This window comes from Molothrus ater, chromosome 5, assembly GCF_012460135.2.
Source record: "Molothrus ater isolate BHLD 08-10-18 breed brown headed cowbird chromosome 5, BPBGC_Mater_1.1, whole genome shotgun sequence".
NCBI classification, from domain to species: Eukaryota; Metazoa; Chordata; class Aves; order Passeriformes; family Icteridae; genus Molothrus; species Molothrus ater.
In genome coordinates this window covers 24319417-24333439 of record NC_050482.2, presented here as the reverse complement: position 1 = coordinate 24333439, position 14023 = coordinate 24319417, and the positions used below count along the sequence as shown (strand labels likewise).

At 39.4% G+C, this 14023-nt stretch overlaps 1 protein-coding gene across 1 annotated transcript in view; it reads left to right on the top strand.

The window, feature by feature from the left end:
• Nucleotides 1-14023, top strand: part of CFTR (CF transmembrane conductance regulator) — an 88018-nt gene that overhangs the window by 60723 nt on the left and 13272 nt on the right. The window contains 3 exon segments of the mRNA XM_036400189.2: nt 104-331; nt 2390-2490; nt 11071-11313. Of these exon segments, the coding sequence (XP_036256082.2) occupies nt 104-331; nt 2390-2490; nt 11071-11313 (572 nt within the window).

Below are 14023 nucleotides of genomic sequence, written 5' to 3'. Positions count from 1 at the left end.
AGTGGTTACGCTGATGTGATGTAGAGCATGGCGGGGTGTTTGCATTATGTCAAAGGCATTTCCTCATGCATGCTTATGTTGTTCTGATTTAAACACTTTGCAGCTCGGAGTCCAATTTTCACCCATCTTGTTACAAGCTTAAAAGGGCTATGGACACTGCGAGCTTTTGGGCGGCAGCCGTATTTTGAGACCTTATTTCACAAAGCTCTGAACCTACACACGGCAAACTGGTTCCTCTACCTGTCAACACTGCGCTGGTTCCAGATGAGGATAGAAATTATTTTTGTTGTCTTTTTTGTTGCTGTGGCATTTATCTCTATCATAACTACAGGTATGGTAACTTTACCCAAAAACTGAAATGGAACTCTGCTGCTTCTTTTTAATGGCTCAGCTTTAGAAAATTCTGAGAGAAATAAGCTGTTGTGGAATTTAGCATACACTGGAGTCATTGATTTAAGTATGTCATAGTAGTAAACACAATTTAATTAAAATAGAAATAACACCATTATTGCCTGCAGTCTGATATTGTAGAGGACTCATTAAAGGGATTAATCTGAAAATAATAACTGAAGGGACAAAACTTTTATTTTGTTGATAGCAATTGCTGTAAAATAATCTCATGAGTTTGAACCCACATTACTGTTCCAACAATGGATGTTGATCACACCTGTATAGCTCAAAGATTTTTAGTAAATAGAAGTTAATGTTCCTCTCACTTGCAAATGGCTAAGACATGAAAATGTTAATAATCTTTTAAAGCCCATAACATTAGGAGAAATCGTCATCCAGTTCTTTAATTCCCAACCAACTGGCCCATTTTCCTATGTGAAGTTTTGCAAATTCTATTCAAAATCCCCAGAAAAATTACTCACGACTCCTAGTAAACACAGTATATGAATGAGAATCACACTATACCTTACTTGTATTTGAAGTGGTGCCCATGACTTGCCAGGTGTAGCCAGCCTCAGACAAGAAAAAATTAGGAGTATGATGTCCCATAAATGTTAATAATTCATTCATGTGGAAAAACTCAGCTAGAGATAACTTCAAATACAGTTTTTTATTCATTTTGCTTTTGTTATGTTTGGACATGGTTCTACCTCTCCAAGTTTTACACTGAACTTTGTGTGCAGGATCTGTATGCAGTTTCAGTACTATGGTCACTGATGAACAAGAGTTTGATGATTTTATGGAGGAGGTTTTTAAATCTAACAATATTCAAATTTCTTTCAGCCATACTTCAGTGTTGAAAAGGAGTTATATAAGAGCTTGCAATTTATCAAATATTGTACAATTTATGAAATGCTATTCTATATTTCTTGTAGAAGGAGCTCTAACTCTCCTTACAAATGGAGACACGACACACATACTTCCGTATGAAAATAGGCACTTACAGTTCTTTTCTTACTAAGGAGACTTCTAGTTCCCTTACCATTCATGGGAAACAATGCTCCCTGTTGACCTTCTCATTTCTCACTCTGTGTTCTTAGTAGTTTGGGGTTTTTAGGAAAATAATTTCTTGCGTTAGTTGTCCTGTATGTTTTACTTAAGAAGGAGTTAAAACACTTTTAAAAAATATTAAAATGTGTCATCTTGGGACTATTATAACCTTTACTGTTATAAATAATAGACCCTTGGAGCAACACTAGATTCCTTATCTTAATTTATCAGCTTTCATGAGGAATATTTTGCTTTTATTGCTTACTTTTATATTTACTTATGTAATGAGACATCTATAAGAAAACAGGAGGTTTATTGAAGAAAATTATATAAGGAATGAAGAAATCATAGTAAGGTATTTGGCTTAAATTCTCTATTCCATTCACACATAGTGAGGTGAAAAATCAACAGTGTGGTAGATTAAATGCTTATATTGTATTGTATGAAGTCATAAAGGAAAATCCCTGGAAAATCCCATGCTTGAAACAGCTAACAGTTAAAGCTATAAAATTTACATCTGCATCTTTGTGAAACACTAAGGAGAACATCCTCTATTTGTCAAAGAAGGGAAAATGTAAGCCGTTTTGAATTTTAGAGTTGCTAGCTGTGTCCTATGTTTTGGTTAGATAAGAGTAATTTCACAGATTCATGTGTGTTGAAAACAGGAAAGTCAAATCAAGATTGCAGAGACCTGATTCTGTTTACAGTTTAAGTACCAAGATTCTTCTGCCAAGCAAGATTGGGGTTTCTAGTGAATTCAGCACCAAAGCCAGGTGTTAAACTGCGATTTAGCTCTTAGTCCTTCTTATGATTAACAAATCCATGTTTTCTCCAAGAAGTAAAAGAGGCAAGAGTATGAACCTGCATCTTAAGATATACATGCTAATTTTCTGTTTTCTAATGGCTTTTTATTTGCACAGAAAAATTGAATGCGTTTTTCTCTCCACAGGTGAAGGACCAGGTACAGCTGGAATTATTCTTACTTTAGCTATGAACATCATGGGAACCTTGCAGTGGGCAGTAAACTCAAGCATAGATGTTGATAGTTTGGTAAGCAAAAAATGCACAGTGCTGTGCTTTCTTTTGAGGAATTGCCTTATTTTGTTGGTTATGGTTGTGCAGTGAATTATCTTCAGAGTTGAATATTATGCAGAAATGTCAGAAAAGTTTCTCTCATGCCTTTGATAGCGAACTACTGGTTTTGGGATGACACAAACAAAGTTTTTACATGATCAGAAGTTTTTCTGGCCTGGAATAGGCAACAGCAAATACTTGCACTTGAGGATTCAGATTGCAGATGTAGCAGTGATAGGAAAACCTCAAAAAGGCTTGGGGCTGTTTTGTTATATTTCCTGTATTTATATATATAAAATACATCTTCCTTGGTCTACTTAACAGTTTTGCATAGCAGATCACAAAGGATGTTTTTGAGTTTCTTTCACCTGTTATCAATAGTGGTTTTAAAATCTGTCCTTGACTTCCCTGGCAGTCTTTTTCTGGTTTTATGTAAAATGCCCTCTGACATAAGACTTTGCAGTCATGCATAATTTTCATAGGTAGGACTGGCTTTAAAAGAGACCATTTCACAAGGTTAGCTTCTCATCACCTATTTGTTGAGATATGTGAAGCAGACAGGAAGCTCATAGAAGAATATGTTTGTTCTTACACTTTTCATCATACATTAATTGAAATGTATGAAAATTTTAGCTTTTGTTTTAAAATGTAATAGTTCCTGATCTCTTTCCACTTCATTCATGCTAGGATTTATTTTAGACAGAATTTGTGTAACAAAATACTGTTGTCTTACAAACAAAAAAAAATTCTGAGAAAAAAGAATCCTGTCTTACCCACTCTGAACCCTAAATCAGCTTCTCAAGCCCAACCATTTCAGTATTGGAAAACAAAATTTTACAGCAGATTTCAGAGTCCCTTAAATCCTGATTAATTGAAATTAATTGCCATATTAAAAATATATAATTGGGGCAGATGGTGACAGTGAAGTAATATTTGCAAGTCTAATGTTAATTTTTTAAAAAATAATTACTCAACTAGATTCACCCTGATAGAAATCATAAGAGCCTCAGAACAAGGAATTAACCACTTACAGCATCTAAGCTCTTGTTTGCACATCTGACTGCTGATAGTCGAGAAAGCTGATGGCCATTCAGCAGTGATTCCCACCCACCAAACATTTCATGCTAGCTCCTTCTTTGCTTTGTTATGAACAGCCTGTCTTGAAGGGCAAGCGCTTTGTGAGAGGGCTTCATTGCTGTAACTGCAGGACTAGCTGAATAGCAGTTACATGATTAAAAATGAAATAAAATACAATGTTGGTAAATCACAGAATTTTTAGGGTTGGGAGGGACCTCTGGAGATCCTCTGGTCCAACTCTCCTGACAAGGCAGGGTCACCTAGAGCAGGTGACACAGGAACTCTCCACAGGTGGGTTTTGAATGTCTCCAGAGAGAGAGAGAATCTACAACCTCTCTGGGCAGCCTGCTCTGTTGCAGTCAGAATTGCTGCTAGCATAGTCCAGGGTAAAGAAGCAAAAAGGACCTTTGCACAACATCCACAGATGTTTTATTTAGCCATGTAGTGAGATGTTCAAGTCCCAGCACCCACACCCAGAGAATCTAACTTTGTCTCTCTACAGGGACCTGGGGGCTGATCCTGGTCTCAGGGCAGTACAAATTGAGGGCCAATCAGGGAATAGGGAAGGTGTGGCTCAGGAACATAGATATAGACATAGGAACAGGGGAAAGAGCCGATGGGGTCTAACAGCTTTTTGAGGGAAGCTTCTTGTGTCTCCCTAGACCAGGGAATGCCCCCTCCCCCCCAGGGTCTCCATGCTGTTCCAGTGCCCTTTCATCCTCAAAGTGAGAAAGTTCTTCCTTATGTTGAGGTGAAACTTTTTGTGTTGTAGCTTATAGCTGTTCCTCGTCATTCTGTCACTGGGCATCACTGAGAAGAGCCTGACAGGATCCAGCTGACAGCCACCTTTGAGATATTTATGCATTAATGTGATCCCCTCTCAGTGGTCTCTAGACTAAACAGGCCCAGCTGCTGCAGTGCCTCCTCATAAAAGAGATGCTCCAGACCCCAAATGATCTTTGTGGCCCTCACTGGGCCCTCTCCAGTAGCTCTTTATCTCTCCTGTGCTCAGGAGCCCAGAACCCAACCCAGCGCTCCAGATGTCGCCTCACTAGCGCCGAGCAGAGGGGCAGGACCACCTGCTGCCCACACTCCTCCCGATGCACCCCAGGTTACCACTGGCCCTCCTGGCCTCAAGGGCACACTGCCAGCTCACAAACTGTCATCCACCAAGACTCCCAGGTCCTTCTCTGCTAAGCTGCTCTCCAGTAGGTCAGCCCCCTCCAAGACAACCACAACAGCAACAACCATGTTAATTCACTTGGCTCTCATTTGTAGACTCCATCCCCTGTAAGGCAGAATGATCACTTCAAGTGATCACTTCAAGTATAAAAATCTGTATACAAATAATGTGTGCGTATTACATGGCTTAATACAAACTGAAGGTGTTTCACAGGAGCAACAGGAAGTCCTACTGTAGGATGCAGAGGGTGCTGGTCACAATAGTGTTTCAATAAAGAAGAACTTCCCCAGAGGGTGCTGGACACAATAGTGATTCAATAAAGAAGAACTTCTCCTTATTAAAAGTCCAGTTGTGTTAAAATGTCACCTATTAGCAGCAATAAGAAAGTAACTCCCTTTCCCTTGGAAAAGGAGTCCCTTGGAAAGGGAGTCCCAGGTTGCACTAGACACTTCTGAGTACTTTGCTCTGATTGAGACAAAGGACTGTGCTGGAGCACTGGTTTTGTTATGTGTTACATTGTATTATTGATAGCCTTCTAAGGTCCATCAGGTTGTAGAGTGGATCCTCTGGACATCATTTGCCAGTGGATAACTGCTCACCCTCATGATATGAAGTTTTAGGTATCCCAGAGGGGAAACTAATAGATATTGCTGGCAGGATGGTTTTCTTGACATTCAAAAGCTGTTGCTGTGCACAAGCAGATATAAATAGCTTAATGGTGTCAAGATAATAAAACTGCTTCACAGGGTGATACAGATGTATTATTTCTTACTCTGTAGTCTCTGCATTTAGCACTTCCCTCATCAAAGTATTTTACAATTATTTGGCTAAAGATGTTCTGCAGAGGGTTACCTTAGTAGCCTATTTAGTTAGTTACTCTGTTTTTCTCTCTAGAGGTAGTTTGAAGCTCCCCTCAGGACCAGATTGACTAGAACTGACACGTCTCCAGACGTCTCCAGTTACAGATATGCACACACCACTCTAGTTGACATCACTCTTGCCCTTCCTTGAGCAGCTATGATGTCTGTGTTTACAAGCCTGCAGACAAGCATGCCTGAGTGAATAGCACATTTGTAGGTAGCAGTCTTTGGCTGTCATATAAGCTGGAGTTTTCTGCAAGTGGTTGAAAGCCAAAGGAGTAGCTGGCCAAACAGATGGATAGGTGGCAAATTTGACTTTATTCCGCACAATCTCCATCTTGAGCTTTCCATGACACTGGCACACAGATTGAGTCTGGTTGTTTTATTTCTACATACACAGATACTGTCTTTGAAGCAATTTTTGTTGTACATGTTTGGCTTCAAATTAAAAATCCCTATTGTCTCCTAATACCCCATAATGGTTTAATGGTTTTGGCATTTCGTTCTCTACAGCCCTGATACCTTGTCTGCTCTGCCTTTATTTAAAAAAAAACAACCCTGCATACCCCCCTTCCTCCCTCCAAACATACATGGTCACTCTGACAGCTATCCATTGCTTCATTTAACGCTACAAATTAGGCTAGATTTATTGTTTCACTTTGATCATTTCTGCTAATATCTCTTTAGTTGGTTTACAGTCTTTTTCTTCCTCTCCTTCTAGGCAGTCTTGTAGTGTTTTGAATTTTTTTCCTTCATAAGGAAATAGAAAATATTTTTTCTTCGGTAAGTGGTGCTTTCATAGCACCACTAGCTTTAGATAGTTCCAGTGGGCTATTTTAATGCTTTCTAACCTCTTCTTTCACTGATGTATATCCTGCAGCAGCACTGCTTCAACTGTGGAGGAAAGTTCCTTTTATTAGGGAAAGAGAAAATGTCGTGCTTTTACTGTTGCCAAGATTACTTATATAAGGAGATACAAAAAGAATCTCCCAAGGAGACATTAAAACCCAACTTTCTAAACGTCACTGCGCCTCACCCTCTACAAGGATGCTGAAGAATTAAAGTAATACAGGGTAAAGAAAAGGACCAAATTTAAAAGTACAGCTGTAAAAAAGAATGGTGCCCTTACAGATTATTTTTATTGACTTTTTTTTTTAATCTATGACATGATCTTAATATGGTTTATACTACTGTAGGCAGAAAATCTGAGAACACTTAAACACAAGTTTAAGTAGAGTAAAATCTGCGTCAGAATGGTAGTCCTCAAAGTGAGGTGCTGGTCTTCTGGAAAGCAACATCATGAAGAAAAAATCTTTAGAACATTCTCTTTTCTGCCTGCCTGCACAGCAGTGTGAAAAAGAGAAAAAAAAAATCAGTAAAAGTTTTAAATGAGCTAGGTATTTCACTTTTGCAGTTCAGAAGAGAAGCACACATCCTATAAGTGCACACAATATGTAATAGCAAATGATGTGGAACCTCAGTAAAACCATATGTTCTGCCTACAGAACCAGTTTTGGCAGTGACTTAATGCACAAGATTTTTTTCCAACATGAACCATTTGGACCAATCTCTCACAGATCCCCCAGTTGCACAGTGCACCTTCCAAGCAGTGTTGGTGAGGAGGTGATGTCTGGCAACTCAGCCATTGAATACCATGTGTGTCTGGTCTGAAAAGGGTGACTACTCTCTTTTTAGTAGAAGAAAACACAGAGCCTGATTAAATTAATTCTATTAGCTTACTTGTAAAAGAACTACTTCTTCCATCTTCTGGAAATATGAATTATATAATTATGAATTCTTCTTCAAAGTTAAGAAGAGTTTAAGTGATGTTAATGAGGAAATAAAAGAATGTGCAGTGTTATTAAAATCTCAGTAAAATACAATTAGGCAAGGCTAAAATAGTGTACTATGCTATAGACTTAGAGATGAAAATAGTAAATATACCCCTTTATTCAAAAGTACTAGTTAAAGAACATGAAGATAGCTGGCACAGTACTGATGGGAATAATAGATAAGAAACTTGCTGTCTCCTATCCTATACCTGTCATTATGAATGACAGAACATTTCTACCTGTGAAAGGAAGAATGGATATTTTTATCAAATGTTCCTGACATGCTACATTCTGCCCAGATTTAAATCATAGTTCAAGCTATAGAACAAGGATTTCAGAATTGATTTAAAATTATTAAACTGTCTAAAATAAATAACTGATAAATTTGTCAGGGGAGCTAGGACACTGGGATGAAATTTTCTTTTGTAGAGAAAGGCTTTTCACCCAGCTGGCTTCCCAGCAGACATTAAACAGTGTATAGTGGAATGGCCCCTTGGGCAGTTATGTGGAATCTCTGCCTGTACAAATATTCACCGCTCTTGATGAAGCCAGGAAAGACCTGCATTTCTAAAAGGACTGCATTTCTATAAAGCTAAAATTTCTGAAGACAAAGGTACCATCAAACACCAATTAAAATAACTGCATGGTCATTGCAGGATTTACTATTGTCAGTCAGACAGGGAGAAAATCGTCAGCCTGATTCAAGCCTGATTGAAAATTGTCAGCCTGATTCTTCCTGTTTGTATCACCAAAAAGAGCTGGCATATATACATATGAACATGATGATGATCATGCTTTTCCATCTTGCACGGTGGTTGAGATGGAAATAAGAATTGATAGGCTTGTGTGTTAGCATGCTTTTTAGAACTTCTGTCACAATTGTTTTTCAAGATGCTGAGCTATAAACTATGATCCCAGTATTCCCTTGCATTAGCTTCCACATAGAAAATCTGCCTAACAGCACTTCCATTGGGATTGAAGAGCAAAAAGAAATTGTATTGCATACGTCAAGGAGAAGCACTTTTCAGAAAGAATATAAAAGCAGTAAAACAAAGATGTACAAAGGGTTTTCCATGATACCACTAAACAGAAATCTATTAGAGAACAAATGTTGTTTACAGGAACAAGCTTTTGTAAAACAAGGAATCTAATTAATTCATTAGTAGGACTGGGGCACTTAGGTACCTGAATGTAAAGGGAAGTCACATCTTCTTCAAGTAAGGAGCTGAAACTTTTTTCCTGAACAGGAGAAAAATAGGACATTTTGAAGACTCTAAGGCTGCCAGCATGAACAACATTCTCTGACAGTATGTTAGGAAGTACAGCCTTTACAGAATGGACTTTAATGTTAACCCAAAGAAGCTGTGTGTTGGAGGTCAAGAAGCAGATAGAGAAGAGAAACTTGACAAAATCAGAGTTAGGCTTGCAAATGGCTCAAAAGCTGGATAAATACTTGATCTTAATTTTCACTAAAAAGGCAGTGTTTAATCTGTGGACCTGAAAGTGGAACAGAAGGTAGAAATGGGATTTATAATATCTGAGGTAGAAATTACATGCAAACCAGCTAGAATCCTGGTCTCCCTAAATTGTACAGTTTGTGGAGGGACACACACCTGTGACCACCTGTGAGTCAGTCCATCCAAAATCAGAATCTTCAGCTAGGGGTGATTTGGTTCTGCAGCTGGACATTTCCCTAAAACATGTGCAACCAGACTGGAACAATGCCATCCATACCAGGTAGAGCAGACCTCACATCCAAGTATTGAGGAAGAACTGGCTGGGAAGCTAGAAATCTTATAATGGCCACCTCAAATAAATAAACAAGCAGGCAGTGGTGTTTTGTTAGTGTGATAGCAACAGTCTTTAGAAACTATTTTTAAGAATTAATTAAAAATGCGATGCTTATACATTAGAATTACTTAGGTTTGCTGACATTAGGGTTGCATCACACTGACCTCATAACTGTGACTGATGATTTATTTTCCAGACACAAGTAATGTAATAGATCTCATTTGCCTTCAGGAAAGCATTGATTATAGCTCTGTTTCAGGAATTATATAAATGAAGGTTATCAGGATTATTACAAGAACTGTAAACTAGTTAATGAGTTGGTCAGAAAGGAAATGTCATTAGGCTGTAAGTATTAACCTGTAGGGAGGCTACTCAACAAAGATTAGATTGCTGACTGAGCTCATTTTAATCTTTTTAAAATGCTCTCAACAAAGTAAAAGAGTGTTGAAGAAATCCACCAATGACACAAAGCTGAAAGGCAGTGTGGGTACAAAGGATCCTGGGACTTTAAATATATTAGGTGACCTCAAATGGCAGATATTAAATAGGTTTCAGTAACAAAAGTGCAAAGGCTTGGACTTAGGGACTGCAAAGAATAACCTCAGTTGTAAGTGAGGATCTTGGTTAGAAATGGCTAAAATGGAGGAAAACTTGGCTGACCACCCCTCACTCAAAGGCTGATGGTAAGATGTGACTGAAGAAAATAGTGTATGATCCTAGCATGTGTTAATGCAAATATTCTTAGTATAGATAGGGAAGCAACAATGCCTTTGTATAATGTCCTGGTAAAATATCATCCAAAATGCTGTGTGCATTCTGGTCAGACAGGAAAGCTTGATTTGAACTGGGGAATTTGGAGAACATATATTAAGAGGATTAAACCTGGATTTTCTTTAGTCCTGGAGAACAAAGGGTGATAGGATCTAAGGTGTCCCTCCATAAATGAATGGGGAAAGCAGCTAGCAAAAGGAGCTCTTTAGATTTTAAAATTTAAAAAGTTATAACAGCAAACTTGTCCATAAAGTAAAAAATATGTTTTCTGACCACCTGAGCAGTGAAGTTATAGTGAAGGAGATTAATTATTCATTGACCCTTGACCCATTTAATAAAAAGATCAAGAGGATCCTTTCTAGTCCCATGTTCCTCTGAAAATGCTCCAAGACTGCTACTAGCAATTTCAGTCTAAAGTTCATGAACTACAAGACTTTATTATTTCACCTAATATATATAATTACTGATAAAAAATTCATTATCATGGAACTTCCTAGAATTTTTTTAGACTACAATTACTCATAAGTATTCAAATGTTACTGTTTAATGATTGTTCCTTTTTTACTTAATGCTGCAGCTTTGCACTTTTCAAATCCCATGCAGTCTACTGATCTTTGGAGATTAGTCATTATTCAAAGAACCTCAGGTTTTGGGCAACGCCAAACCTTCCTATTGGAAAGAGTTTAAGTGACCCATGTTGTTTTCATGATTATACTTTGTTTTCCTAGATAAAAGTCATCACATTTCAAAATACAATTTTTAAGGTACAAGGAGCTACTATGTCCATTTACAAAGGAAGCAAGAGGAATCACATGTTGGACCAAAGTCAGTTGTACAAGTGCAACGGATTCTAGAGCTTTAGATGAGAAGCAGCCTATCTTTGAAGATTATATCATGGTACAATAAAGTTTTGGGTTACTCATGATAGTAGCTTACACAAAAGATTCACTGTCCTGGCTAGGAATTAGGAGCAATTTAATTTCATTTGTTTTGATAGTTTAGTATGAATTACAATTAGAATACTGTTTGTTTTGATTTGCAGATGCGGTCTGTCGGACGAATATTTAAATTCATTGACATGCCAACAGAAGAGACAAAAAGCATTAAACCACAGAAGAATAATCAGTTTTCAGATGCCCTTGTAATTGAAAACAGGCATGTGAAGGAAGAGAAGAACTGGCCATCTGGGGGCCAAATGACTGTGAAAGACCTTACAGCCAAATACGGTGAAGGTGGACCTGCTGTACTAGAAAACATTTCCTTTTCAATAAGTTCAGGGCAGAGGGTAAGACACTGTTTTATTGTGGTTTTTTCTGACTTCTATTAAGCTTAAGTATAAAATTGTCATAAACCTATTTGATGACCAGAGGATTTTGAGTCCTCTCAGATTTCCTAAATGAAATTGTTCCAAAACAAAATATCTTCTAAACTAACCAAAGAACAGAAATGACTTAGGATAAAATACATGTGCAACAGTTTCCCAAGCTGTATTCCGGTGCCTGAAATTCTGCTGCTGTGGAGAGGGAAGCTTGCTGGTGAATGCAGGTGCTGGGGACAGGCTGACCCGATGGGGCAGGGCACAGAAGAATACAGGGTGCCGTGCCAAGGGTAACGCACCGCTGGCTCCAGCGGCCGGAGCGTGGAGGTGCCGTCTCACCCATTCCATGAGGGCTCTGTGCCACCCTGAATTATTGTACTGCACACCATAAACAGCTCTATTCTTACAGGATTGACAAACCTCTCTAATCCTCACGTGTGTTTGGGGCTGTGTTTAAGAAAGGGCTTTAGCTTCAGGACAGCACTTAGGTAGAAGTTTAACACTTTGCTTCAAGTTCATGCTAAAGGCTCATCCTTGGTGGGATGGGAAGAAAGGCTTGTGATATCCTGAGCTGAAGGCATGCAGAGGAAGAGGAGATTTTAACTGTCCCATGTAAAAACAGGTTCAGTGACAGCTCCCTGGCCTTGACATTAGGCACATATTCACTCCTAATTTGGATAGCACCAGTCTTTGCCAGGTTTGGTAGCTTTGTCTTGGTTTACATGAACTGAATGTTTCATCTACTACGTTTGAGGGCACCAAAATTTTGAACCCAGAGTTCTGACTTCCTGTAGCACCATCCTGAAGGCATTTTGCCTTTGAGATACCTGTGACGCCTGGAAGATTTTCTGGTAGATTTTCTTCCTGGAAGATCCCTTGAAGCAATAGAGTAAGGAAAATGAAAGACACTTTTGTACTGTACAGAGAGGGGGGGAGAGCAGTAAAAACAAAAATCCTTTTCTCAAGGGCTGTGATTCAAGTTTTGTGATCAACCCTGGAGTCAGATGCTCCTTAAACTGGAAAGAATTTGTCTCTACTGCATAGGTAGTACACCAAGAAGGAAACAGGAGTTCTCCTCTGCCGAGGGATGGAATGGAATGGAATGGAATAATCATCTAGTCCCACTGCCTTACCACTTAATAGCTGTCCAGAAGTTAAAGCGTATCATCAAGCCCTTTAAGACTTACAGGCTTGGAGCATCAATCACCTCTCTAGGAAGTCTGTTCCAGTGTTTCACCACCGTCTCTAGTAAAGAAATGCTTCCTAATGTCCATTCTTACCCTCTCTGGTGCAGCTTTAAACCCTTTCCACATGTTCTCTCACTGGATCCCAGGGAAAAGAGATCAGCTGCCCCTCAGCCTCCTCTCCAAACTAGACAAGCCCATATTCCTGTTCACTCATCACAGGACATTCCTTTCCGCCCTTTCACCAGCTTTGTTGCCCTCCTCTGAGTGCATTCACTCACCTCCACATCCTCCTTAAACTGCAGAGCCCAGAACTGCACACAGCACTCCCATTGAGGCTGCTCCAAAGCTGAATAGAGTGGGATAATCACCCCTTCTGCCCAGCTGGTGCTGATGCTGTGTTTGATCAGCCCAGGATGGGCTTTGCCCTCTTGGCTGCCTGGGCACACAGAGCTGACTCACGTTGATGCTGCTGGCAGCAGCCCCTCAGATCCCTCTCTGCAGGGCTGCTCTGCAGCACTCCTCTCCCAGTTTATACTTGTGCCTGGCATTGCCCCATCCCAGGTGCAGAATCTGACATTTGGATTGTTCAATTGCAGTTAAATACTGCTCAGTGTTTCAAACTATCAGATTTCTCTGCGAGGCCTCGAGTCCTCAAGAGAGTCAACAGCATTTCCCAGTTTGGTGTCATCAGCAGCTTTGCTCATGGTGCATTTGACTCCTGCATCCAGATCATTGCTGAATACATGGAAGAGAACTGTCCCTAGGATTGAGCCCTGAGGAGTACTGCTGATGGCAGTCACCAGCCAGAGGTAGCTCCATTCACTACAAGCCTTCAGCCATTCTTCAGTATGGTCACACTACAAAAGCAGCCCACACTCAGACAGGACAATGTTAGCTGTGTAAACCCAGATGTAAGCAGCATCTTGGAGTTTGTTGGTGGTTACTGTAAATATTTGCTTTTTCTGGCAATAGGTCAGCTCCCCTACAAGGGAAACACAACTTTAAAAAAACCCTAAAACCTGTTTTAAAACTATGTTTTAAAACTATGTTTCTTTACACCCTAGAGATAAGAAAAATCAGCATCAACTGGGCAGGTTGAAGGCTTGCACAGATGCTTAGAGGTGTCCAATGGGATGATATCTCCTGTAACCACTGCCTCTGCCCCAAACTACCCCACTAATCAGAGTTAGACCCTTTATTTTCAATCATATGAGAATGGAGTAGTTTACTAGGGTGATCCAAATGCACTCCCTACTTATTTTTGGTTTCTGGATGTGATTTTGCTGATGATGGCTTCCTGGCAAAGTGAAGGGAAAAGGCCCAAAGAGCTGGGCTGATCAGTGCAAGATAATAGACAAGCAAATTTCTGTCCTTTAGCTAAGGGTAGGCTAAAATATTTTTCATCTAGTTAATTCTAAAAAAACAAAGAATAGTCTCCCCAGTGTTTGATTCCTCCTTTGCTGTAGGCTTTTATCATTCCCACATAAATG